The 24,385-nt window shown below is 43.9% G+C and overlaps 1 protein-coding gene across 3 annotated transcripts in view; it reads left to right on the top strand.

The window, feature by feature from the left end:
* The window catches only part of LOC117401412 (CREB-regulated transcription coactivator 1-like), a 57,101-nt gene that overhangs the window by 22,743 nt on the left and 9,973 nt on the right, over positions 1–24,385 (top strand). For 2 of the 3 annotated variants that reach the window (XM_059014934.1, XM_059014935.1), the window contains exons 8-11: positions 3,611–3,831; positions 5,879–6,012; positions 6,975–7,190; positions 19,932–20,033. In XM_059014934.1, coding sequence (XP_058870917.1) covers positions 3,611–3,831; positions 5,879–6,012; positions 6,975–7,190; positions 19,932–20,033 — 673 coding nt within the window. The remainder of the gene's footprint in view (positions 1–3,610; positions 3,832–5,878; positions 6,013–6,974; positions 7,191–19,931; positions 20,034–24,385) is intronic. The other variant, XM_059014936.1, reaches the window with a different exon arrangement.

Genomic DNA, 24,385 nt, shown 5'->3' with positions numbered 1-24,385 from the left:
CCAACTAACATACCATCAGAAGTTGAAAGCCGCAGCAGCAGCACAAATAAAGAGGAGAGTGAGCCAACTTCTGAAAGGGAAGCGCTCTCAACATCCAAGTCTTCGTTTTCTGAGCCGGTGAAATGAAAAGCTCAGCCATTATGGTGCCAACAGTTCAGCCGGGTAGTTCATCAAATCAGGGAAGTGCACTGCAGTTATTGTACGCAAGCAGGGCCACAGATTTTAATACTGATTTTATAGCAGGCTGTTCCTCTTTTAAGAAAGAGTCACTCATTAAAAATAACAGTAGTGCAAGACATGCAAAGGCTCAGCAGTATATTTCAGGAAAGCAAACGCATCCTACAGAGCGTAGAACCTCCATGTGTTTTCATCAAACGGAGTCAAACCGCAGCAAAGCACAGAAAGAGGATGTGCACATAGAACTGATCTCCGCCTGTTTTATTGCAAAAGAAGAGCTCCCTTTCACAAAATATCACCCAGTGCTGGAGTTACAAAGAATGAATGGGGTGAATGTCAGCGCTACCTTTGCAAACGACAAAATGTGTGCTGAAATGATGGGCACCATTGCTGTACAAATGCAAAATTTACTCAAAACACAACTCTTAGAGTAATTGTTTTTCATTAATGGTGGATGGATCCACCGATGTCTCTGGTTCAGAAAAATGAGGTGGTCTACGTGCGACTTATCCAGGAGGGAAAGCCAAGAAACCATCTTGTTGGAATCCAATCTGTTCAACATGCTCGTGCAAATGGTACATTTCACACTTTCTGTTTTCATTTTATTTAGTAATAAATTCTATTTAATTTTGTGATATGGTATTATTTATTGCTACTGCAGTGGCAGTTAGTGTAACAAAATACACTGGGGGGGGGGGGCATTGGTGACAGTGTCACTGACACACACTCACACTACTTTAGACTGTTGAAAACATATTTCAAACGTATGTGGCTCATCATGCTATATTATCAGACAACACTACCAGAAGTACTAGAATTACAAAGTTACAGTTCATGTTGGATTGAACTCTGCAAACAATTAAAGTCGCTAAAAGCTTGCTTCTGTTACCGTTTCAGAATCGTTACTGTATGTCTATGCAGGCTGGATTTTTCTAACTTATTTTTACAAACTAAGACTGTAGCATATCTTACGCACTCATGCTTTAAATAGGCAACCATAATAGGAAAAATAGGAGCCTGCAGACTCCCAAAAATAAAAAGCTTACTTTGAGCACTGTTACATATTGTATAAGACCTGCCTGTTCTAATATTTAGTAATGTAAAAATATCTTTCAAAAATGTAATATATGATTCACATAGAGTGCAGTTCCACCTAACCCAGAGTCTCTGACAAGCAGAGCAGATAGCCAGGCACTGAGGTACTAAATGAGTTTCAAATTAAATCAAAGTACTGTCAATCTGAACTGTAGCTGGCCTGCAGGGCTGGATTTCTGTAAATCAAATGCTTCACTGGGGAATCCTAATTTGAGTTGTAAGCTCACCAGGCGCATTGTCCTCTTGCTTTTTTTATTTGATTACATCAACGATTTCCACAGGAACTGCAGGTCACCTGATTAGCAGCATGCTTTAAACTTTGCCATAATATTGTATCTCTTGCATGCTGATATTAAGGTCTTCAGCCACTAGCTCATACACTCTTCTTAAAGTGATTGTAGCTGGTAAATCGTTTTATAAAACCTGTTTTGCACTCGCTATATACACTGCCTGGCCACTTCATTAGGACGTGTCTACCCAATTGGATTTGGCACCGCCCTGGTGTAGGGCATGGTCTCCTGGTATAGCCGGGTCCCTTGATTATGTTCTGTTGTGGGGAGTTGCTGTATTGAGGGACATTCTAAATTGGGGGAAAAAAGGGGGGGAAACAATTGAACCCTCCTTTTTAAAGAAAAAAAAAGTCAAGACAAGACACAAGAAGATTTTTACAGAACAAATGAATCCCTAAACTCATTTGAATCCAGTACTATTTAAGCACTAGAACCCGAAGAAGAAATCTGTAGTCTGGTAAGGCCCTCCTCGTGCTGTGAAATGTCCTGAGCCGCACTCGTTTTTGTTTGCTAATGAATACAAACGTTTTCCTCAGTATTCCATGAATAATACGGTTAGCTCTGAATTCCATGTGCGCTTCTACTTCAATGGAGCTGCTCTTCAGTTCAGGACCTCGTACACAAAAGTGAACATGGTTTGTGAACAGTTTGTAAAACATTTAAATAAATAAACTTCTTATTTTTTAATTCGGGTTTGAGTGCAGATTTGTGTATTTGTGTAAGTTTCAGTATTTACTGTTGGGTCCTATAATGTATTTGCAAAATAAATAAATAAAGTTGTAGTAATTAAAAATATCTCTTAGTCTACACGTGATTGTGCTGTTTGTTCAGTAACTTGTTCACAGTGTATTTAAAGCCTCCTTCCTGGCTTTGTTAGAGAAGGGAGCACCGTCCTGTGTTGAAATAACGTAGCTGAAAGTTATCAGACTGCATCCAGTTTGATTTCTTCAACTCGTCGTTCAAACCGGAGACTTGTTGCTATTGTGGTTACTGTATTGCTGCCGACAGCAAACACTATTCTCTTTGCTATACTAAATTCAAATAGACAGCTTGAACGTGTAGGACAGTGGGGAAGCAGACTTTGTCTACATTGATTGACAGCATTCAGAGGGCGTGTTATGTACTAGAACAGAGATTTTCTTTCATCAAGCAGCAAAAATGTACATTACATAAATGAATACTGTATTTACTGACGGATTGATTTGGAACAGTGATTAAACATAGTTTGAACGATAACATTCAAGGCCATTTAGGTAGGTCATTTTGAAGACTTTCTCTAGAGCATGAGGAGATCCTTGGCATGGATTTCTATGCCAGTATAATTACACAGCACTTGATTAAGTCATTCAAATTGGACCAGTCATGATGTCAGTCTCACAGTATTTTTTTCCCATACCGATTTCTTGTGCATCATAGACTAGTGTAAGTGCTGTGCTACAGTAGGAAGTATTGCTGTATCTAAGAAATGATCAGAATAATAAAAGCCTTTCTGAGTGTGACCGGTTCTTAATTAAAACTGATTAGAGTGAGTCTGGCTGCTGGGAATGTCATTCAACTGAGCTTCCTTGATTTGCATTAAAGCACAAGATTGCTGATTTGTGTCGGGATAAACTGGGAGTCACAGTAATTGCTTAGGCCAAGCTGGGCTCCCTCTACCGGATGGGACTTTATGGGAAATCCTAATGAGACTATCTCAGTTGTTCCAGTGCCAATGAATATTTTTCTGAACACTCTAACATCACACGCAAAAGTATATTTTAAGATCTTCGGAGAAATCAAAAAGTGGAAACAAAAATCTTTTCTTTGGTCATGAAATTCTGCATGCTTACAGGGATTGAGATGAACCAGGGAGTGATCTGAACTGGCACTTGTGTTGCTGTTTTTTTGTGTTTCTTTGATTGAGTTTATCTCTTTAACTACCCCTTTTACCAAGCAGAATGATTACAAACAACATTTTAAAGAAGAAATGAAAATGACAGTTGAAGTTACTTAACTGAAATAGTTTCATCACAGTATAATGCTCGTATTATTTTTCTCTTTGGATTTAGTATATTTCCATCACCTGACCAGGAAACGACCTCGTCTCTGATTCCAGCTGCTCACAACACAGGGGGGTCTCTGCCAGACCTGACAAACATCCACTTCCCTCCTCCTCTCCCCACCCCGCTGGACCCTGAAGACTCGTCCTTCCCAGTTCTGAGCTCCTCCAGCAGCACTGGCAACCTGGCAGCCACCCTCACCCACCTGGGCATCACCACTGCTAATCAAGGTATCCCTGCAGCCATTGCCTTGCACATGCAACAGTATGGCACCTGTACTAGAGGCCGGCAGATTCTCAGAATATATGAGGAATTCCCTTTTTAACATGTGTTTTCAGCAGGTATTAAGTAAACTGAAGCCTGTTACAAATGAGTTAATTTCAGGGCAAGAAAAGCAGCCTTTCCCTCATTTGCCCTCATCTATACAATTGAGTACCAATCAATGGCAGTGAAGTTCCACACTGAGTGATTTTAAAAGCCGCTTGGAAGCTAGTTTTCCTTTCACTTGGGGTGCAGACATTTTTATTGCCGTACCGAGGCTTTAAACTGACAAGAAACTTGGAAATGCCTTTTCTAATCCTACCTTAGAGTTAATCACTCGGACCGAATTATCTTCCAGTGTTGTATACTGGGATATGTAGTTGTTTGTCGACTTTAATCGCAGGTTAAATCTAGCTCAGGACTACAATCCCACAATTCACTGCATGGATATTGCGCACACTGGGAGACGCAAGTTTCTATGTAAATATAAAAATCAGGAAGCAAAATCAAAAGGACTTCATATCAAATGGATAAAAGACAAAGGAGGCTGTGTTTTCCAGTGGTTAAAGAAAAGTGCTTGTAACCAGGAGGTCCCCGGTTCAAATCCTGGCTCAGTCACTGACTCATTGTGTAACCCTGAGCAAGTCACTTAACCTCCTTGTGCTCTGTCTTTCGGGTGAGACAGTGTTGTAAGTGACTCTGCAGCTGATGCATAGTTCACACACCCTAGTCTCTACAAGTCGCCTTGGATAAAGGCGTCTGCTAAATATACAAATAATAATAATAATCACATCTAAAATATGAGTGATTTTAGTTGGTTTGATCGTGACAGATGCTATATAGGTTCAATTACTCAGATACAGCAAAATTAAAAATAGGAAATATTGTTTGGCTGCATTGTCTATAGGGGTGTTTATAGCTTTAATCGTGAAATATGTAAGCCATATTAATTGTTACCCTTACATAATAGTAAGTGTACAGTGTACGCCAATTGACTTCATATTCAGTATTTTGTCACAGTTGAGACCGTTCAGCCCATCAGTGCTTGTCTGGTTCCTAGTAGCTAGAACCCAAAACTTTGTCAAGTTGGGTCTTAAGGATCCCAGTGATTCAACAACATGACTAGGTAACCTAATCCTTTATCTCCTACCCTCTGTCCTTAGTCTAGCTCCACTTAATTTCTAACTGGTCATGGTAATGGCTAGGGCTAAGTCCACTGACCCTCACTAAATTCATGAGTACTAAATTCACAAGAATCAATAATAGGATTAGTCTTGGTATCGGAAGTTATCAGAAGAATAATCATACTGTGTATAATGTGAAAAGTCTCTGAAATAATGCATAGTTTTGTATGTTTTAAGACAGATTAGTTCAGTTAGCAGTCATTATTGTAGTATGAGCACAAGTGATCCTATCAGGAATCTGGGATGGCCCTTTCTGTCTGTCACACCGTCTCTTTGTATTTCACAATCTGCAAACACGGTCCTAATTGAATAACTGACAGGTAATCAAGAATAATCAATGAAAACACTTTATTATACAAGAGCAAAAACCCTTAAAATAAAACAAAACATTTGAGAAGAGCTGAGGTTTGCTTGGGGTAATGAGTAATGTTTGGTACAGCCGGAGTATTATTGCAATCCCCTGCAAAGGGGGTATAGCAGAGACGGTCATACGTGTGTAACTTAAACACAAGGTTATTTCATTTTAATATGCTTGAACTTGATTTGCTTAAAATGCCAACTATCCAATTTTCCATTTTTCATTACAGTTTCTTATTCTATACTATTCTGTACATACTGTTGATATAATTGTTGTCTCTAATGTTGAATCTATAGCTGTGGTGGGGATATTTATTACTGACATACTTGTTTAAATTATCTAGAATTGGAACAAACTAGTTTGTTTTGGGTAACGCATATTTTTTGGAATACAGCCCGGATATTGCTTCCAGTTTCTGTTGGTGGAGTCCCATTCAGATCAGGTCTTAAGGCTTGTAATTTTCCTCCCCCGCAGTGGTTACAACATCACAGGCAACACTAAGTGGATCCGGCCAGCATCGTCAGCAGGCAGTGGGGCCGCTATCCCTGAACACAGACTCCAGGAGACAGCCACCCCAGCAACTCTCCCCCCCTCTAACCATCTCCCAGGTACAGCTCTCCCCAATGCTGTCCCCTCTAACCATCTCCCAGGTACAGCTCTCCCCAATGCTGTCCCCTCCTCTAATCAACTCCCAGGTACAGCTCTCCCCAACGCTTTCCCCTCTAACCATCTCCCAGGTACAGCTCTCCCCATTGCTGTCCCCTCCTCTAACCATCTCCCAGGTACAGCTCTCCCCAATGCTGTCCCCTCCTCTAACCATCTCCCAGGTACAGCTCTCCCCAACGCTTTCCCCTCTAACCATCTCCCAGGTACAGCTCTCCCCAATGCTGTCCCCTCCTCTAACCATCTCCCAGGTACAGCTCTCCCCAACGCTTTCCCCTCTAACCATCTCCCAGGTACAGCAGCAGATTTTATACAGGATAAAAAGCGGAACAGGGTTAATTGTTCCATTAACTGTTTCCACAGGTCTCAAATGTGGATTTTCTAAAGGAAAAATATGTTCCAGCAAATGTTTGTTTTTATTTTAAAACAGACACCTGGTACTGCAATAGTTTTGCTTGCCTTGGAGAAATGACCCAGGAAGTGCAAGACAGTCTAAAATCATGGCTTGTAAACAGCAATTTCTTTAACCTAGTTTAGTACCATGTGTTTTAAAAGGAAAATACTTCATTATGAATATATAGGCACATTTACTTAGGTTAAGATAGGCAATGAATTACAAAAATCAATAGATGGCATTGTACGGCCATATTAGGGCAGCAGTGTGAAGTAGTGGTTAGGGCTCTGGGCTCTTGACCGGAGGGTTGTGGGTTCAATCCCAGGTGGAGGACACTGCTGCTGTACCCTTGAGCAAGATATTTTACCTAGATTGCTCCAGTAAAAACCCAACTGTATAAATGGGTAATTGTATGTCAAAATAATGTGATATCTTGTAACAATTGTAAGTCGCCCTGGATAAGGGCATCTGCTAATAAATAATAATTAGTGACCTTTTGTTCTGTTTTTGAAGGCTATCGCGATGGAGGCTCTGACCCTGGAGCAGCAGCTCCCTCTCTACACCTTCTTCACCCAGCCCAGCTCACAGGCCCACACCCAGGTAGTGAGCGGCCTGCAGCAGCACAGGCTAGTGCAGCTCCCCGCCCTGTCTGTTTGCACCACATCCACCCTGCCCCAGTCTCCTCCGGGCAGCCAGACGCAGACATCCGTGGGCATCGACATCAATTCGGTGAGCATGGCTCAGGTGCAAACACTTGGAATCTGGCTCTTATCAGCTTAAGGCCCTAGTTTAAAAGGCAAAGAGGAAAAAGTATTAAACTTAGGACTATAAGAATCAGCGGAGGCCATTCAACCCATCAGTGCCTGTCCAGTTCTTAGGTCATAAAGGATCCCATTGATTCAGTATCAACGACATGGCTTGGTAATCCATTCCATGCCCTCACCACTATCTGTGAAGAAGTGTCTCCTTTGCTGTTTTCAGTCTGTAATCATTTTTTAACTGTGCTTCACTTTTAGTGAAAGTAAAAGCTGTTCATGCAGCAAGTAACAAGCAGGTATTCAACCATTAACAGACCCTAAACATACTGGTTAAAAAAACCAAACCAAACACTTTGCTTATTTGTAGATGTACTGCTGTATTAGGAAGACATATTCACATGGTGTGTGTTATAATCCAGTCTACTTATAAAAAGAATGCAACAGTCCCATACATTTGTGCGTTGGTTGTACTTTAGAGTTTTCCATGTATCTAGAGAATCGCTTGGGTATGTGGAGGTGTCGGTCCAACAGTCTTTATATATACTTGCTAAGGACTTTTTTTTATCACAACTTATTCAGTGTTTCAAAATCTCTGGGCAGTGTGGAGGTTGTCTGTCTGACTGTCAGTCACACTTCCATTTGTTTTCAGTCATCTAGAATCCTTTGTCCAGTTGTGAGGAAACTTGCTAGGGACATTCTTTAGGGAGTATGAAGGCATCTATCTGTATGCTATACTTTTGTACTGCTATATATGGAAATGATGGATTTGGGTCATGGTGATCTACGTGGCATGGCATGAGTGTCTTGCTGGGAATTTAGTATCTGTAAAAGCGTTTATCAGATTGTGATAAATCTTAGTGATGACAATCCATAGCAGATTATTGAGAGCATCAAAATCTGGGTACATGTGAAGAAATCTGTCTGGTTAAGACAATGGAGAGGTATTTGCCAAGTTAGATCAACTGTTATTCGATAGCTGGATGAAACGCCTCTTAATTTAACTGCTGATTAGTAAAGAATAAGAGAGACTTTAGCTGGCTTTGAGAGTTGGGTTAATCTGTGCATTCTATACCTGCTGATGACAAGTTTCCAGTTTCTTATGGTACGTGTCTTCTTTGTGAGAGCTTTGGGTGCCCAAGAAGGCAGAGAAGACGGGAGAGCCATCATTGCTGTAAATTAGAGGTACCGACCCATTGTAAACGCATTGTTCATGTTTCAATCATTGTGCTCCTCTTTAGAGAGCCGCTTATCTGATTTGTAATACATTTTGGTTCCAAGTAAGGCTCTAAAGGTATACATGTTTAAAAGGTAAAGAAAAATAAAATAAAATAAACCTTATTAACATATAGTATTTTAAATGTTTACTGAAGATCTGTTTTATCAGAATGTTGCAATGATTTTAAAATATTGATACATTATAAATCACTGTATTTGAATACTGGGTGTAAAAATTAAATAAGTACAAAAGTAAAATATAAATATGACTAAATACTAAATCAAGTCTACTTTTCCATTTAAAATGTATAGGAATGTTTAAAATGCTTTGACATGTTTATGTTTTTAATCTGTTAAAGATAGGTTCCCTTATAAAAGTTTACCCCCAATTTTCATGATATTTTTGCAGTTTTCCCATGCATTTCCAATGGCTATGCATTTTGCATATTACTATGCATTAATTTTAACCATGCTTTTATTACAGTTTAAATAATTTAAAACCAAATAATGTAATCAAAATGAGGGCCGATTTCTAAGTAAGTTTTAAATCATTGAAATAATGTAGGATGCTCTTCACATGTTTGAGGTGAGTGTATTATTATTATTATTATGATTATTATTATTATTATTATTATTACTATTATTTATTCCTTAGCAGACGTCCTTATCCAGGACGACTTACAGTCGTAAACACAAATACATTTCAAGAATCACAGTACAAGTAATAATACAAATAAAAGCAAGATAAATACAATGACTTTGGTTCTAGCAAGTACAAGTATGACAAAATACGATTCAATAACGGAGCAGATAACAGTGTCAGTGATAGTTACATCAGGATATAATTAAATACAAAATACTACAGATTAAATAACACTTGACAGATTACAGTACTCTAAAGTACAGGATTAAATGCAGTAAAATAGGGGTAAGAAGATGCTTTGTGCACACAGATCTAGTGAGTTAAGCTGTTTCAATCCAAACAAACACAGCATTACTGGATGGAAACCCCATTCGTAATACACTGAAGAGACTTGCATACACTGTTAATCTTGGTACACTGAGAACCACAAGACTCTAAATGTCAAGTGATGCTTCTTGCCCACTCAAAGTGCTCAGAATATAATGTAGAAGACAAGCCTCTACTCTAAGAAACAAGGTCAGCTCTATAAAATACTATGTTTACTGTGAAGTACATGTTTCACCTTCAATCTCTAATAATCCTTTTTACAAGGTGTTCCAGAACCCCCTGCTGTGTTTACAAGAAGCGCATTACGTTACCTTTGCTGTGTCCCATGTTGTCCTACCGCAGCATTACATTGTTATATTTTGTTATGTCATATTGCACTCTTTTTTTAAAGTTTTTTCCCTTATTACTGATAATAATGGAATGAAGAACTAATATTTTATTTATAAATATTTATTTTGAGAAAATAATTGAGAGTAGTGTCCATTATTGCTTAAAAAGAACCTGAGAATAAACGTTTATTCTGGCATTGCAGTTCCAGCTTGGGGGGGTTACTATGCTGGTTTATAGTTGTCTTGGGGGGGTTACTATGCTGGTTTATAGTTGTCTTGGGGGGGTTACTATGCTGGTTTATAGTTGTCTTGGGGGGGTTACTATGCTGGTTTATAGTTGTCTTGGGGGGGTTACTATGCTGGTTTATAGTTGGATTGGGGGGGTTACTGTGCTGGTTTATAGTTGTCTGGGGGGGGTTACTATGCTGGTTTATAGTTGTCTGGGGGGGTTACTATGCTGGTTTATAGTTGTCTTGGGGGGGGTTACTATGCTGGTTTATAGTTGACTTGGGGGGGTTACTATGCTGGTTTATAGTTGTCTTGGGGGGGGTTACTATGCTGGTTTATAGTTGTCTTGGGGGGGTTACTATGCTGGTTTATAGTTGTCTTGGGGGGGTTACTATGCTGGTTTATAGTTGTCTTGGGGGGGGTTACTATGCTGGTTTATAGTTGACTTGGGGGGGTTACTGTGCTGGTTTATAGTTGTCTGGGGGGGGTTACTATGCTGGTTTATAGTTGTCTGGGGGGGTTACTATGCTGGTTTATAGTTGTCTTGGGGGGGGTTACTATGCTGGTTTATAGTTGACTTGGGGGGGTTACTATGCTGGTTTATAGTTGTCTTGGGGGGGGTTACTATGCTGGTTTATAGTTGACTTGGTGGGGTTACTATGCTGGTTTATAGTTGTCTTGGGGGGGGTTACTATGCTGGTTTATAGTTGTCTTGGGGGGGTTACTGTGCTGGTTTATAGTTGTCTTGGGGGGGTTACTATGCTAGTTTATAGTTGGCTTGGGGGGGTTACTATGCTGGTTTATAGTTGGCTATTATTATTATTATTATTATTATTATTATTATTATTATTATTTATTCCTTAGCAGACGTCCTTATCCAGGACGACTTACAGTCATAAACACAAATACATTTCAAGAATCACAGTACAAGTAATAATACAATTAAAAGCAAGATAAATACAATGACTTTGGTTCTAGCAAGTACAAGTATGACAAAATACGATTCAATAACGGAGCAGATAACAGTGTCAGTGATAGTTACATCAGGATATAATTAAATACAAAATACTACAGATTAAATAACACTTGACAGATTACAGTACTCTAAAGTACAGGATTAAATGCAGTAAAATAGGGGTAAGAAGATGCTTTGTGCACACAGATCTAGTGAGTTAAGCTGTTTCAATCCAAACAAACACAGCATTACTGGATGGAAACCCAATTCGTAATACACTGAAGAGACTTGCATACACTGTTAATCTTGGTACACTGAGAACCACAAGACTCTAAATGTCAAGTGATGCTTCTTGCCCACTCAAAGTGCTCAGAATATAATGTAGAAGACAAGACTCTAAGAAACAAGGTCAGCTCTATAAAATACTATGTTTACTGTGAAGTACATGTTTCACCTTCAATCTCTAATAATCCTTTTTACAAGGTGTTCCAGAACCCCCTGCTGTGTTTACAAGAAGCGCATTACGTTACCTTTGCTGTGTCCCATGTTGTCCTACCGCAGCATTACATTGTTATATTTTGTTATGTCATATTGCACTCTTTTTTTAAAGTTTTTTCCCTTATTACTGATAATAATGGAATGAAGAACTAATATTTTATTTATAAATATTTATTTTGAGAAAATAATTGAGAGTAGTGTCCATTATTGCTTAAAAAGAACCTGAGAATAAACGTTTATTCTGGCATTGCAGTTCCAGCTTGGGGGGGTTACTATGCTGGTTTATAGTTGGCTTGGGGGGGTTACTATGCTGGTTTATAGTTGTCTTGGGGGGGTTACTATGCTGGTTTATAGTTGTCTTGGGGGGGGTTACTATGCTGGTTTATAGTTGGCTTGGGGGGGTTACTGTGCTGGTTTATAGTTGTCTTGGGGGGGGTGTGACAGTCTGGCTCGCAGTGGTGTGGTGATGACGTCACGGACCAGGAAGTAACTGACTCCAAAACAGTGGATGGGCGGGTGAAACCGAGTGCAAAAGCACTCGGCGTATTTAATAATAAACAAACAACAGATTTAAACAAAATACAAACAAAAGGGCACGAGGGCCAAACGAATAAATAAACAAACAAGTAAGTGCCGTGCTGGATAATCCAGCACGTATTAGCAATTGTTTTTAAATGTTATACCTTCTCTCCGCTCCCCGTACTCTCTACTCCAACACCCCAACATCAAGTGCAGAGAGCTGCAGGTTTATATACTCTGGCCGAGGGATTAACTAGTTAGTAATTATCTTATTATCCCCCGGCCAGAGTCTGCACGCGTTTGGTAAGGATGCATGACTGTCAGCTATTTAAATAATCAGTAGCTGATCAGCCATGCATCCTCACGGGGTTTTTAAATAATAATAAAAGACGCGGCGCTTTTACCCGCGCCGCAAACAAAAATACAAATAATAATAAATAGGGGCGGGACACTCCGCCACACATGCCCCCCCTTGTGCGCAGCACACATGGCCCCAACGGCCACCTCCCCCCTCAGTCTTAAAGTCCCGGAAGAGGGGGAAGCAAGTTACTTCTGGGGGGTGGCCATGGTGGAATCTCTGGCACCCCCCCATTCTTCGTGGCCGGCAGCTCCCTCTTCCGGGGCTCCCGCCACACTCTATCCTGCCGCGAAAGTGCGGCTGGGGGAGCTGGTCTCCTGACCTCTCCCCCCTTCTTCATGGCCGGCAGTTCCCCTCCGTGGGGCTCCGACCACATGATCTCCAGCCGCGAAAGTGCGGCTGGGGGAGCTGGTCTCCTGACCTCCCCCCCTTTCTTCATTTCTGGCAGCTCCCTTTCATGGAGCTCCGGCCATCGTGTAGCGACCCCAGGCGAAGCAGGATCCCTGGCGACCCCAGGTGAAGCCGGACCCTCGACGACCCCAGGCGAAGCAGGATCCCTGGCGACCCCAGGCAAAGCCGGACCCTCGACGACCCCAGGCGAAGCAGGATCCCTGGCGACCCCAGGCGACGGCAGCAGCAGCGGACCCTCGGAAGGCGACGGCAGCAGCAGCGGACCCTCGGAAGGCGACGGCAGCAGCAGCGGACCCTCGGAAGGCGACGGCAGCAGCAGCGGACCCTCGGAAGGCGACGGCAGCAGCAGCGGACCCTCGGAAGGCGACGGCAGCAGCAGCGGACCCTCGGAAGGCGACGGCAGCAGCAGCGGACCCCCGGAAGGCGACGGCAGCAGCAGCGGACCCTCGGAAGGCGAACTCGGGAGGGGAGCCCCTGGCCATGGAGGCGGCAGCGGGAGCTCCACTTCTCCCTCGTACCCTGTGTCCTGTGGAGAACAAAAGGCAGCCCCAGGCGATGCAGAACAGCCATCCCCAGGCAATGGCGATGGTGGGAGGGGAAAGCAGTCCTCCCACAGCGGCTGAGACGGAACCAGCAGGTATTTACCCTCTGCTGGTGGAGCTGGGAGTGGCAAGCAGTCCTCCCACGGCGGCTGAGGCGGAACCAGCAGGTATTCACCCTCTGCTGGTGGAGGTGGGAGGGGCAAGCAGTCCTCCCACGACGGTTGAGGCAGAACCAGCCGGCATTCACCCTCTGCTGGTGGAGGTGGGAGGGGCAAGCAGTCCTCCCACGACGGTGGATGTGGAACCAGCAGGCATTCACCCTCTGCTGGTGGAGGTGGGAGGGGCAAGCAGTCCTCCCACGACGGTGGAGGCGGAACCAGCAGGCATTCACCCTCTGCTGGTGGAGGTGGGAGGGGCAAGCAGTCCTCCCACGACGGTGGATGTGGAACCAGCAGGCATTCACCCTCTGCTGGTGGAGGTGGCGGAGGCAGAGGCAGCTCTTGCTGCTCTGCTCCTGGTGATGGTGGAGACAGAAGCAGCTCCTGCTGCTCTGCTCCTGGTGGTGGTGGAGACAGAGGCAGCTCCTGCTGCTCTGCTCCTGGTGGTGGTGGAGGCAGAGGCGATGGGGCGGATGCTGGCCACTCAGAGGGAGGCTGTGGCGGTGCTGGCTCCCTCTGCTGTGGCGGCTGGGCTGGTGTGTGCCGTGCTCCCTTCAGCAGCATAAATAGAGGCTGCTGGGGAACACCAGCATCCTGCCCTTCTCCCCCCCAGAAAAATTCAGGGGGTTGAGCCTGTAACTCCTCCCCTTCTGGCTCTTGGGACTGCAGCTTGGGTCCTAAGGCTGTGGAAGCGCAGACTTCCACCTCTTGGGCTATGGACGCACCGACTCCCCCCTCTTTGGGCTGTGGACGCACCGACTCCTCCCTCTTGGGCTGTGGACGCACCGACTCCTCCCTCTTGGGCTGTGGACGCACCGACTCCCCCCTCTTGGGCGTAGGACGTTCGGGCTCCTCCCACTCGGGCGTAGGACGTTCGGGCTCCTCCCACTCGGGCGTAGGACGTTCGGGCTCCTCCCACTCGGGCGTAGGACGTTCGGGCTCCTCCCACTCGGGCGTAGGACGTTCGGGCTCCTCCCACTCGGGCGTAGGACGTTCGGGCTCCTCCCACTCGGGCGTAGGACGTTCAGGCTCCTCCCACTCGGGCGTAGGACGTTCGGGCTCCTCCCACTCGGGCGTAGGACGTTCGGGCTCCTCCCCAGGCTGTGGAGGCGAAACCAGCAGGCATTCTCCCTCTGCTGGTGGAGACGGTAGCGATGGCTCCTCTCCCTCTGATGCTGGAGACGGTAGCGATGGCTCCTCTCCCTCTGATGCTGGAGATGGTAGCGATGGCTCCTCTCCCTCTGGCGCTGGAGACGGCAGCGATGGCTCCTCTCCCTCTGGCGCTGGAGACGGCAGCGATGGCTCCTCTCCCTCTGGCGCTGGAGACGGCAGCGATGGCTCCTCTCCCTCTGGCGCTGGAGACGGCAGCGATGGCTCCTCTCCCTCTGGCGCTGGAGACGGCAGCGATGGCTCCTCTCCCTCTGGCGCTGGAGACGGCAGCGATGGCTCCTCTCCCTCTGGCGCTGGAGACGGCAGCGATGGCTCCTCTCCCTCTGGCGCTGGAGACGGCAGCGATGGCTCCTCTCCCTCTGCTGGTGGAGACGGTAGTGATGGCTCCTCTCCCTTTTGTGCTGGAGATGGCAGCAGCAGGGTCTCTCCCATATCCGCAGCCAGGTAGTTGAACACCATGGCTGCGATGTCTGGGAGGGAAGCTGGGTGGTGTTGCTGTTCCCAGGCCTCCCAGCGCTCCCCATCTCTTGCCCACAGGAGGTTGATCACTGCAGGGAGGGCTTCCTCATAATCCCTCCCCGGCTCCACCAGCCAGTCCCAGACTCCCTCAGAGGAGAGTGCATTCGTCCTCTTTGGAGGATGCAGGTCCTCCCTCACTGGACGCTCTGGCTCCTCTTTCTCCTGCCATGGAGGGGGTTGGTCGGGTGCTATGTGACCCACCTCCCCAACAGCGAAGCACCACTCCTCACCTTTCAAGCAGGTGGGGCAGACGTCCAGCATGGTTGAGCTACAGTGGGACCTGCGACCGGCCCCACGCTGCTGTAGCTGCTGCTTCCTCCGTCCGCTTCTTCCCATATTTTTTTTTTCTTTTTTTTTTTTTCCCCAAAAACCACACAAAAACACTTTGAAAAAAAAACGAACAAAAAAAACGAGCTTTTCTTTCCTGGTCCGGCTATTGGAGGCGTTTGTTTTGTCCCACGCAGGACACCATATGTGACAGTCTGGCTCGCAGTGGTGTGGTGATGACGTCACGGACCAGGAAGTAACTGACTCCAAAACAGTGGATGGGCGGGTGAAACCGAGTGCAAAAGCACTCGGCGTATTTAATAATAAACAAACAACAGATTTAAACAAAATACAAACAAAAGGGCACGAGGGCCAAACGAATAAATAAACAAACAAGTAAGTGCCGTGCTGGATAATCCAGCACGTATTAGCAATTGTTTTTAAATGTTATACCTTCTCTCCGCTCCCCGTACTCTCTACTCCAACACCCCAACATCAAGTGCAGAGAGCTGCAGGTTTATATACTCTGGCCGAGGGATTAACTAGTTAGTAATTATCTTATTATCCCCCGGCCAGAGTCTGCACGCGTTTGGTAAGGATGCATGACTGTCAGCTATTTAAATAATCAGTAGCTGATCAGCCATGCATCCTCACGGGGTTTTTAAATAATAATAAAAGACGCGGCGCTTTTACCCGCGCCGCAAACAAAAATACAAATAATAATAAATAGGGGCGGGACACTCCGCCACAGGGGGTTACTATGCTGGTTTATAGTTGTCTTGGGGGGGTTACTGTGCTGGTTTATAGTTGTCTTGGGGGGGTTACTATGCTGGTTTATAGTTGGATTGGGGGGGTTACTATGCTGGTTTATAGTTGTCTTGGGGGGGTTACTATGCTGGTTTATGGTTGGATTGGGGGGGTTACTGTGCTGGTTTATAGTTGGATTGGGGGGGTTACTATGCTGGTTTATAGTTGTCTTGGGGGGGTTACTGTGCTGGTTTATAGTTGTCTTGGGGGGGTTACTGTGCTGGTTTATAGTTGGATTGGGGGGGTTACTATGCTGGCTTTTAGTTGGCTTGGGGGGGTTACTATGCTGGTTTATAGTTGGCTTGGGGGGGTTACTATGCTGGTTTATAGTTGTCTTGGGGGGGTTACTATGCTGGTTTATAGTTGTCTTGGGGGGGTTACTATGCTGGTTTATAGTTGGATTGGGGGGGTTACTATGCTGGTTTATAGTTGTCTTGGGGGGGTTACTATGCTGGTTTATAGTTGTCTTGGGGGGGTTACTGTGCTGGTTTATAGTTGGCTTGGGGGGGTTACTGTGCTTGCTTATAGTTGGCGTCTTGTAGTTGGCAGTATTTATTCTGCTGTTCTTGCTGTTTGTAAAATACTGCTTTTGATAATAGAATTTTCTGTGTATATGTTTAGTGTTTATGTACAGAAGTTGATATGCACACAATATAAGCGTTTACAAAATGTTATTTCAAGCTGGCAAGACGATTATTATATTATTGTTTATTTCTTAGCAGACGCCCTTATCCAGGGCGACTTACAATTGTTACAAGATATCACATTATTTTTACATACAATTACATTATTTTTTACACATTATTTTACATACAATTACCCATTTATACAGTTGGGTTTTTACTGGAGCAATCTAGTTAAAGTACCTTGCTCAAGGGTGCAGCAGCAGTGTCCCCTGCCTGGGATTGAACCCACAACCCTCCGGTCAAGAGTCCAGAGCCCTAACCACTACATACTGTCGTCTGATTCGGTGAATCAGAATTTTCTGACAGTGACTCACTGTATATAATATAGATGTTCTTAGTATTTCTTTTAAAAATAAATGTTCAGTTCTAAACCATGTGTTGTGTTTTTTAACAAAAGGCTCAATTCATAAAGTCACTCAAAGAATGTATTGTATTTTGCCCATATTTAAAAAAAAGAAATCAACGAAACTTTCATGGTGTTGTAGGGTCCTCCAGTAACAGATTTTTTTTTTTTTGTACCATTATTTCTATGAAACCCAAACATTTTACTGAATAATTCATTTTTTTTTTATTATTATTTATTTTTTTAATACTTTAATTGAAGAGGAACATCTGAACTATTGTATAATATTCTCCTAAACCAAAAAATACCAATTTAAAGTCTTTGCTACAATTTTTTTTTTAATGAATTTCAAAGATAGAAAGGCAGTCGTCTAAAAATTTGTAAAAATAAATCACAAAATCCCTCGGGTGAAGTAATCAATCAATCAGTCTTTATTTTATATAGCGCCTTTCATAGTGGACCACCGTCACAAAGCACTTTACAAGATGCAGTAACAAGAAAATTCATAATACTTCAAATACAGAGAAATGCATCATACATGATATACAGTAAAAACAATGCATAATACATGATACAGTTTTAAAAAAGTATAATACATTAAATACAGTGAAAAATGCATAATGCATGAAATAGTAGCAACAACACAGCAGCTAATAGCAGATATCAGGCTTAAAGAGCATGGAAAGCGAGAGAGAACAGGTGGGTCTTGAGAGTTGATTTAAAGCGAGTGACGGTGGGAGCATCACACACCAAAGCTGGGAGAGCGTTCCAAAGAGTCGGAGCCATGAAGCTAAACGAGCGCTCTCCGAGTGTGGTGCACTTTTGTTTGTGGATAACAAGCAGACCAGAGTCGGAGGACCTCAGCTTGCGGGCAGGGACACAGCGGGTCAGCAAGATGAGGTACTCGGGACCTGTGTGAGGAAGAGCATTGTAGGGGAGCAGGAGAGTTTTGAAAGTAATCCTGAAATTTACAGGTAGCCAGTGCAGCTGGGCAAGACGGGGGGGTGATGTGATCACGTTTTTTACATCTGGTAAGGATCCTGGCAGCGGCATTCTGAACTAGCTGCAGTCGGTTTATGGTGTGTGCTGGGAGACCACCATATAGAGAGTTGCAGGAGTCGAGAGGAGACAAATGCATGACAAAGTATCTCCGCATCCGGATGGGAAAGGTAGGGACGGACTTTGGAGATGTTTCAAAGATGATAGAAGGAAGGTTTGACCACAGAGGAGATGTGGGCATCAAAGTCAAGAAGTACACCAAGGCTTCGTACTGTGGGGGAAGGCAGCAGCAGACAGTTTCCGAGGTTCAGGGCAGCTATATTGAGATTCTTAAGTTGAGTTTTAGATCCTACTAGGAGTTCAGATTTGCTAGTGTTCAGCTGAAGAAAATTGGCAGACATCCAGGCCTCAATGTCTTGAATGCAAGCCGAGAGCTGGACCATGGCAGAGGGGCTACCAGGGTCGAGTTTTAAGTAGAGCTTGGTGTCGTCCGCATAGGAGTGAAACATGAGGCTGTGTTGGCGGATGAGGTGACCCAAGGGAAGCATGTAGATATTGAAGAGAAGGGGCCCAAGAACAGATCCTTGATGGACACCACAAGTGACATCAATGTTTTTCAACAAAACTTTGTGGACGTATTGTGAGGTCACTCATGTCATAGAATAACAAGCTTGTATACAAGTATCTCTTTGAAAACACTAAGTGGAATACATAGTAATACAAAATAAATAAATAAATATAGTGCTGGGGGGTAAGAGCACCAATTCCAAGGTGCTTGTGTGAACTTTCATATATGAAAATGTGAGCTGTGAGGTTCTTCATTTATCAGGTTTATGAGTCACCATTTCACAGCCCTATTTCATTTGGGAATGTCTAATTCAAGGTAACAATGGAACTCATTTGAAGTGTGGGTAAGGAATAACAAACTGAGCATTATAATAAAGTGATCTGATTTTATTTACCGGTGGCATGCTATTGTGTGCTGTTTGCAACCACAGTGGTTCTGGGTTGTGTCTCCAATATTGAGTTTTTAGCTTGCTTTAAGCTTGTCTGGAGAAATCTAACTGCCAGCACTGAGTGGACTTCCTCATTCCACTCACTTCATCTGGCACTGTAACTTTTCAACTCTGTCAGCCCCACCTACTTTATTTAGCCTTTATTTATTCCATGATTAGTATTTATTCTTTACTCCCGTCTAAAGTACAGGTAGCTTTTTCAATGTGGGGCGAAAAAGAGAAAAGGTTAAATATCTGTATTGGAGCAACATAACCCAGAACCACTCGGAATGATGGCAAACACCCTGCCTTTTACTTTAGCATGCAAAAAAATACAAACAGTAAATATTGTTGTTGAACTTTGTTGTTGAACTTTCTCAATGTTTAAAAAGATGCGGTGCATCTCAAGTTTCTCTTTTTACTAAAACAGCTTGCAGTCAGAAAAGGAAGTGCCTGAACCAATGAGAAAGCTCCATTACCTTGTTGTAACCAATCAGTGATGAAAAAGCAGGGATCCTGCCTGGAAGACCGACCAATGTCTTTAATTAATGTATGCTTGCACAATTTGCAAGTATGTTGTTGGAGGCCAGTTATAAAAGGGGCCAGAAATTGGATGTGTTTGTAGTTTGAGATGTGCAGAAAATGTAGTGCAATAATCATCTACCAGGTGGATAAAACCAGTAAAGGAATTTGTCAATGGTCAAATGAAGCTCTTGTCTTTAACACCTATGTTGATCCTGTAGGCTTCACTCCAGCAGTACCGCAGTAATGCTGGGTCGCCAGCCAACCAGTCTCCCACCTCTCCTGTCTCCAATCAAGGCTTCTCTCCTGGCAGCTCCCCTCAAGTAAGGGCCACCGTGCTTCCAAGGGCCTTGCTTTCCGTTTTCAGTGCAGCCTTCCATCACTGACCCATGGTCCCACTGCTCACTGTGCTTGTCTGCATCACACCTCACCACGGCAACCTTGTATTCTCCGTTGTTTGTTTATTGTATTTATTTATCAGGGACACATACAATTATAACACAAGTGTCACTTACATGACACAAGATGCTTTGCATTTTCAATTTAGCCAATAGGCTAATTTCTATTGACAGTCCCCGGGCAGACATTGATGACAACTGTAATAAATCTCCATATTACTTCTATTCTAAACTATAGCAATAACCACCTATTGAATTTGATTTAAAAATACATACAACATTGAAGTCGTAAATTACGTATTTAAAGTGCATAACAAAGAGCAGCATACATAATCAAGTTACAGTACAATTTATATAATCTAAATATCCAATATACGCAATACAAATTCAAATACATCCTGAAGAAATTAATGATGGCATAATTGATTATGTTTCAACCAAGCCTTAAGTTTATTACAAAATATTTTAAAATCCCTGTTGACTGTCAGAGTGCTTTGATTATCTGTCGCTGCAGTGTGTCTTTCATGTTGTTGCTGCTTTTCACAGTCATCTTTACTTTGGAAATCTGTTGATAGCAACTCGAAAAAAAGAGAATTGACCTTAAAGCAGAACGCATAAAATATTTTTTTTTTTTACTGTTCCCTTACATTTGTTTTCAGTGATCAATCTGTTTTAAGTTTCTATGCCTGCCCTAGATATAATGTAGATGCCAAAGTGTCTTTATAGAAGTAAGAGTCAGTGCCATCAAGTGCACAGGATTATATTGCCAGCAACACTAATGGAAACTTGTGTGTGTATATATATATATATATATATATATATATATATATATATATATATATATATATATATATATATATATATATATATATATATAATGGCAGCAACTAGAGCTGAAGAGCAGCTCCTGCACTCAGGTGAAAGCTCCTTCATACTGTGGTAGGGTAGCTGGACAGTCTAGGCTGGCTGGCGTCAACAATAGCACACCCAGGAGACAGGAGACGACAGTTTTTGCAGTTTTATGCACTACTTGCCGCACTTTTTACAAACAAAAACAAGAGCGCTAAACAATAAAACAAACAAATCCAAAACAAAACTGCACCCAAGCAAAGCTATACCTGTGTAGTGACAGGGGCCGCCTTCTGGTCTCAGTCAATTCTCTAAACTAACTGCATAGGAGCTGTCAACCAGCTCCTCTGTTATACAGGGCGCCACCCCCAATAGCAACCAGTTAACCAACAGGGTGCCACCCCCAATAGCAACCAGTTAACCAACAGGGCGCCGCCCCCAATAGCAACCAGTTAATCAACAGGGTGCCATCCCCAATAGCAACCAGTTAACCAACAGGGCGCCACCCCCAATAGCAACCAGTTAACCAACAGGGCGCCGCCCCCAATAGCAACCAGTTAACCAACAGGGCGCCACCCCCAATAGCAACCAGTTAACCAACAGGGCTCCGCCCCCAATAGCAACCAGTTAACCAACAGGGCTCCGCCCCCAATAGCAACCAGTTAACCAACAGGGCTCCGCCCCCAATAGCAACCAGTTAACCAACAGGGCGCCATCCCCAATAGCAACCAGTTAACCAACAGGGTGCCACCCCCAATAGCAACCAGTTAACCAACAGGGCGCCACCCCCAATAGCAACCAGTTAACCAACAGGGCTCCGCCCCCAATAGCAACCAGTTAACCAACAGGGCTCCGCCCCCAATAGCAACCAGTTAACCAACAGGGCGCCATCCCCAATAGCAACCAGTTAACCAACAGGGTGCCACCCCCAATAGCAACCAGTTAACCAACAGGGCGCCGCCCCCAATAGCAACCAGTTAACCAACAGGGCGCCGCCCCCAATAGCAACCAGTTAACCAACAGGGCTCCACCCCCAATAGCAACCAGTTAACCAACAGGGCTCCACCCCCAATAGCAACCAGTTAACCAACAGGGCGCCATCCCCAATAGCAACCAGTTAACCAACAGGGCTCCACCCCCAATAGCAACCAGTTAACCAACAGGGCTCCACCCCCAATAGCAACCAGTTAACCAACAGGGTGCCACCCCCAATAGCAACCAGTTAACCAACAGGGCTCCACCCCCAATAGCAACCAGTTAACCAACAGGGCGCCGCCCCCAATAGCAACCAGTTAACCAACAGGGCTCCACCCCCAATAGCAACCAGTTAAACAACAGGGCTCCACCCCCAATAGCAACCAGTTAACCAACAGGGCTCCACCCCCAATAGCAACCAGTTAACCAACAGGGTGCCACCCCCAATAGCAACCAGTTAACCAACAGGGCTCCGCGCCACCCCCAATAGCAACCAGTTAACCAACAGGGCTCTGCCCCCAATAGCAACCAGTTAACCAACAGGGCGCCATCCCCAATAGCAACCAGTTAACCAACAGGGCGCCATCCCCAATAGCAACCTGTTAACCAATTCCACACGTTTTTGTAGGGATGGGATTTTGCCAACCTTCAAATTCTAAATAAACCACACTTAATTTACAAAACTAACACACACACAATCTCGCACACACAATATGTACATAATGACACATGCAGGTTCTCTGCCCTCCTCGCATAGTAATTCTGTATTTACAGATAGAACCACTCAGGGTGACTTGCGTAAAATGATAAGGGGGCAGTAAGAAACTACAAGGAACAAGCCGGTGTTATGCAATGAAACACAGGGAAACTGTTTCTGTCCACTAGTTAAAGGGAAGTCTCAAGTAGTATTTAGCTTACCTGAATTCTTCTCCCTGGGTTAGCTAGAACCACCCTCGCATATTCAGTTTGTGTAAATGTATGTACAGCCCATATTGAGTCCCTGCTCACTGCCATGAGTAAGAGATGTTTGCTTCTCCTTCCCAGAATCCTACTGCAAAATTACATTGTAGAGCGGTCAAGAGATCACTTCATGTTTCCATAGCACAAACCAGGCCTGCACACCTGCCCAATTCCAGAGAGGGACCATAGCACAAACCAGGCCTGCGCACCTGCCCAATTCCAGAGAGGGACCATAGCACAAACCAGGCCTGCGCACCTGCCCAATTCCAGAGAGGGACCATAGCACAAACCAGGCCTGCGCACCTGCCCAATTCCAGAGAGGGACCATAGCACAAACCAGGCCTGCGCACCTGCCCAATTCCAGAGAGGGACCATAGCACAAACCAGGCCTGCACACCTGCCCAATTCCAGAGAGGGACCATAGCACAAACCAGGCCTGCGCACCTGCCCAATTCCAGAGAGGGACCATAGCACAAACCAGGCCTGCGCACCTGCCCAATTCCAGAGAGGGACCATAGCACAAACCAGACCTGCACACCTGCCCAATTCCAGAGAGGGACCATAGCACAAACCAGACCTGCACACCTGCCCAATTCCAGAGAGGGATGATAAACTAGACAAAAAAGTGTTTCAGAGCCCAGGCAGTTGAGATGTGAAAATAGTGGATTCCCCCATTGGGTATATGATCTATTGCAAAGCATTGAATCCCCACATAGTGGCAGCAAAAACATTTTAAAAAATCTGATTCCAGGGGTTGACACCAGCTGAATTCATGGGCAGGAAACGAAATTAGATGAAACAAGTTGTTTTGACCACAGTTCAAGTGTCCACAGAGGTTTTAGGGACAAAAGAAACATCTATCCACTGATTTTTATAGAACTTATGGGTTTCTATCGCACTGCAGTGTCAAGGATTTAAAATGATTAATTTGTTAGTGAAAATGTTTTACATTTATAATTTACCTTTAAAAGCACCAATGAGACTCCTCCTTTTAATTGAGACATTTTCAACAACTTTCAGCATGCTTCTCAAACCAAAATTAATACAATGTAACTTGAACACCACATGTGGAAAAATTGATAAACAATTTTTTATTTTTTTTATTTCCTGGAAACAGTATTTCATGGTCTTTTAAAGCTACAAAACGTCAAAATATGTTTTTTAAGGCCAGCAGCAGTATATGTAGTGAGTTTAATTGTTAGAAGCACTGCCTTCTCCAACTCTGTAAAAGCACCAGCTAATTCTAGGTTTGATTCATGGATTTGGTGTCTAAAGAGTAGCAGTATATTGTTTTGTATGTATATATTATCCTGGTTGAAAGGGAATATTTCTCAGGCGGTCTTGCAGATCCAGCGATAACCTTGAATATGATGTTGCATGTGATTTTCATTTGGATTGCGTAGAATGCTACTGCCTGTGACCAGAAGCAAGGAATTCAATTTCAGTTCATTGAAACAAAATCCAGTTAGCATGGCTTAAACAAGGGCCACAGT

Source organism: Acipenser ruthenus, chromosome 49 (assembly GCF_902713425.1).
Source record: "Acipenser ruthenus chromosome 49, fAciRut3.2 maternal haplotype, whole genome shotgun sequence".
NCBI classification, from domain to species: Eukaryota; Metazoa; Chordata; class Actinopteri; order Acipenseriformes; family Acipenseridae; genus Acipenser; species Acipenser ruthenus.
The sequence above is the reverse complement of the archived record's forward strand: the minus strand, read 5'-3'. Positions and strand labels throughout refer to the sequence as shown.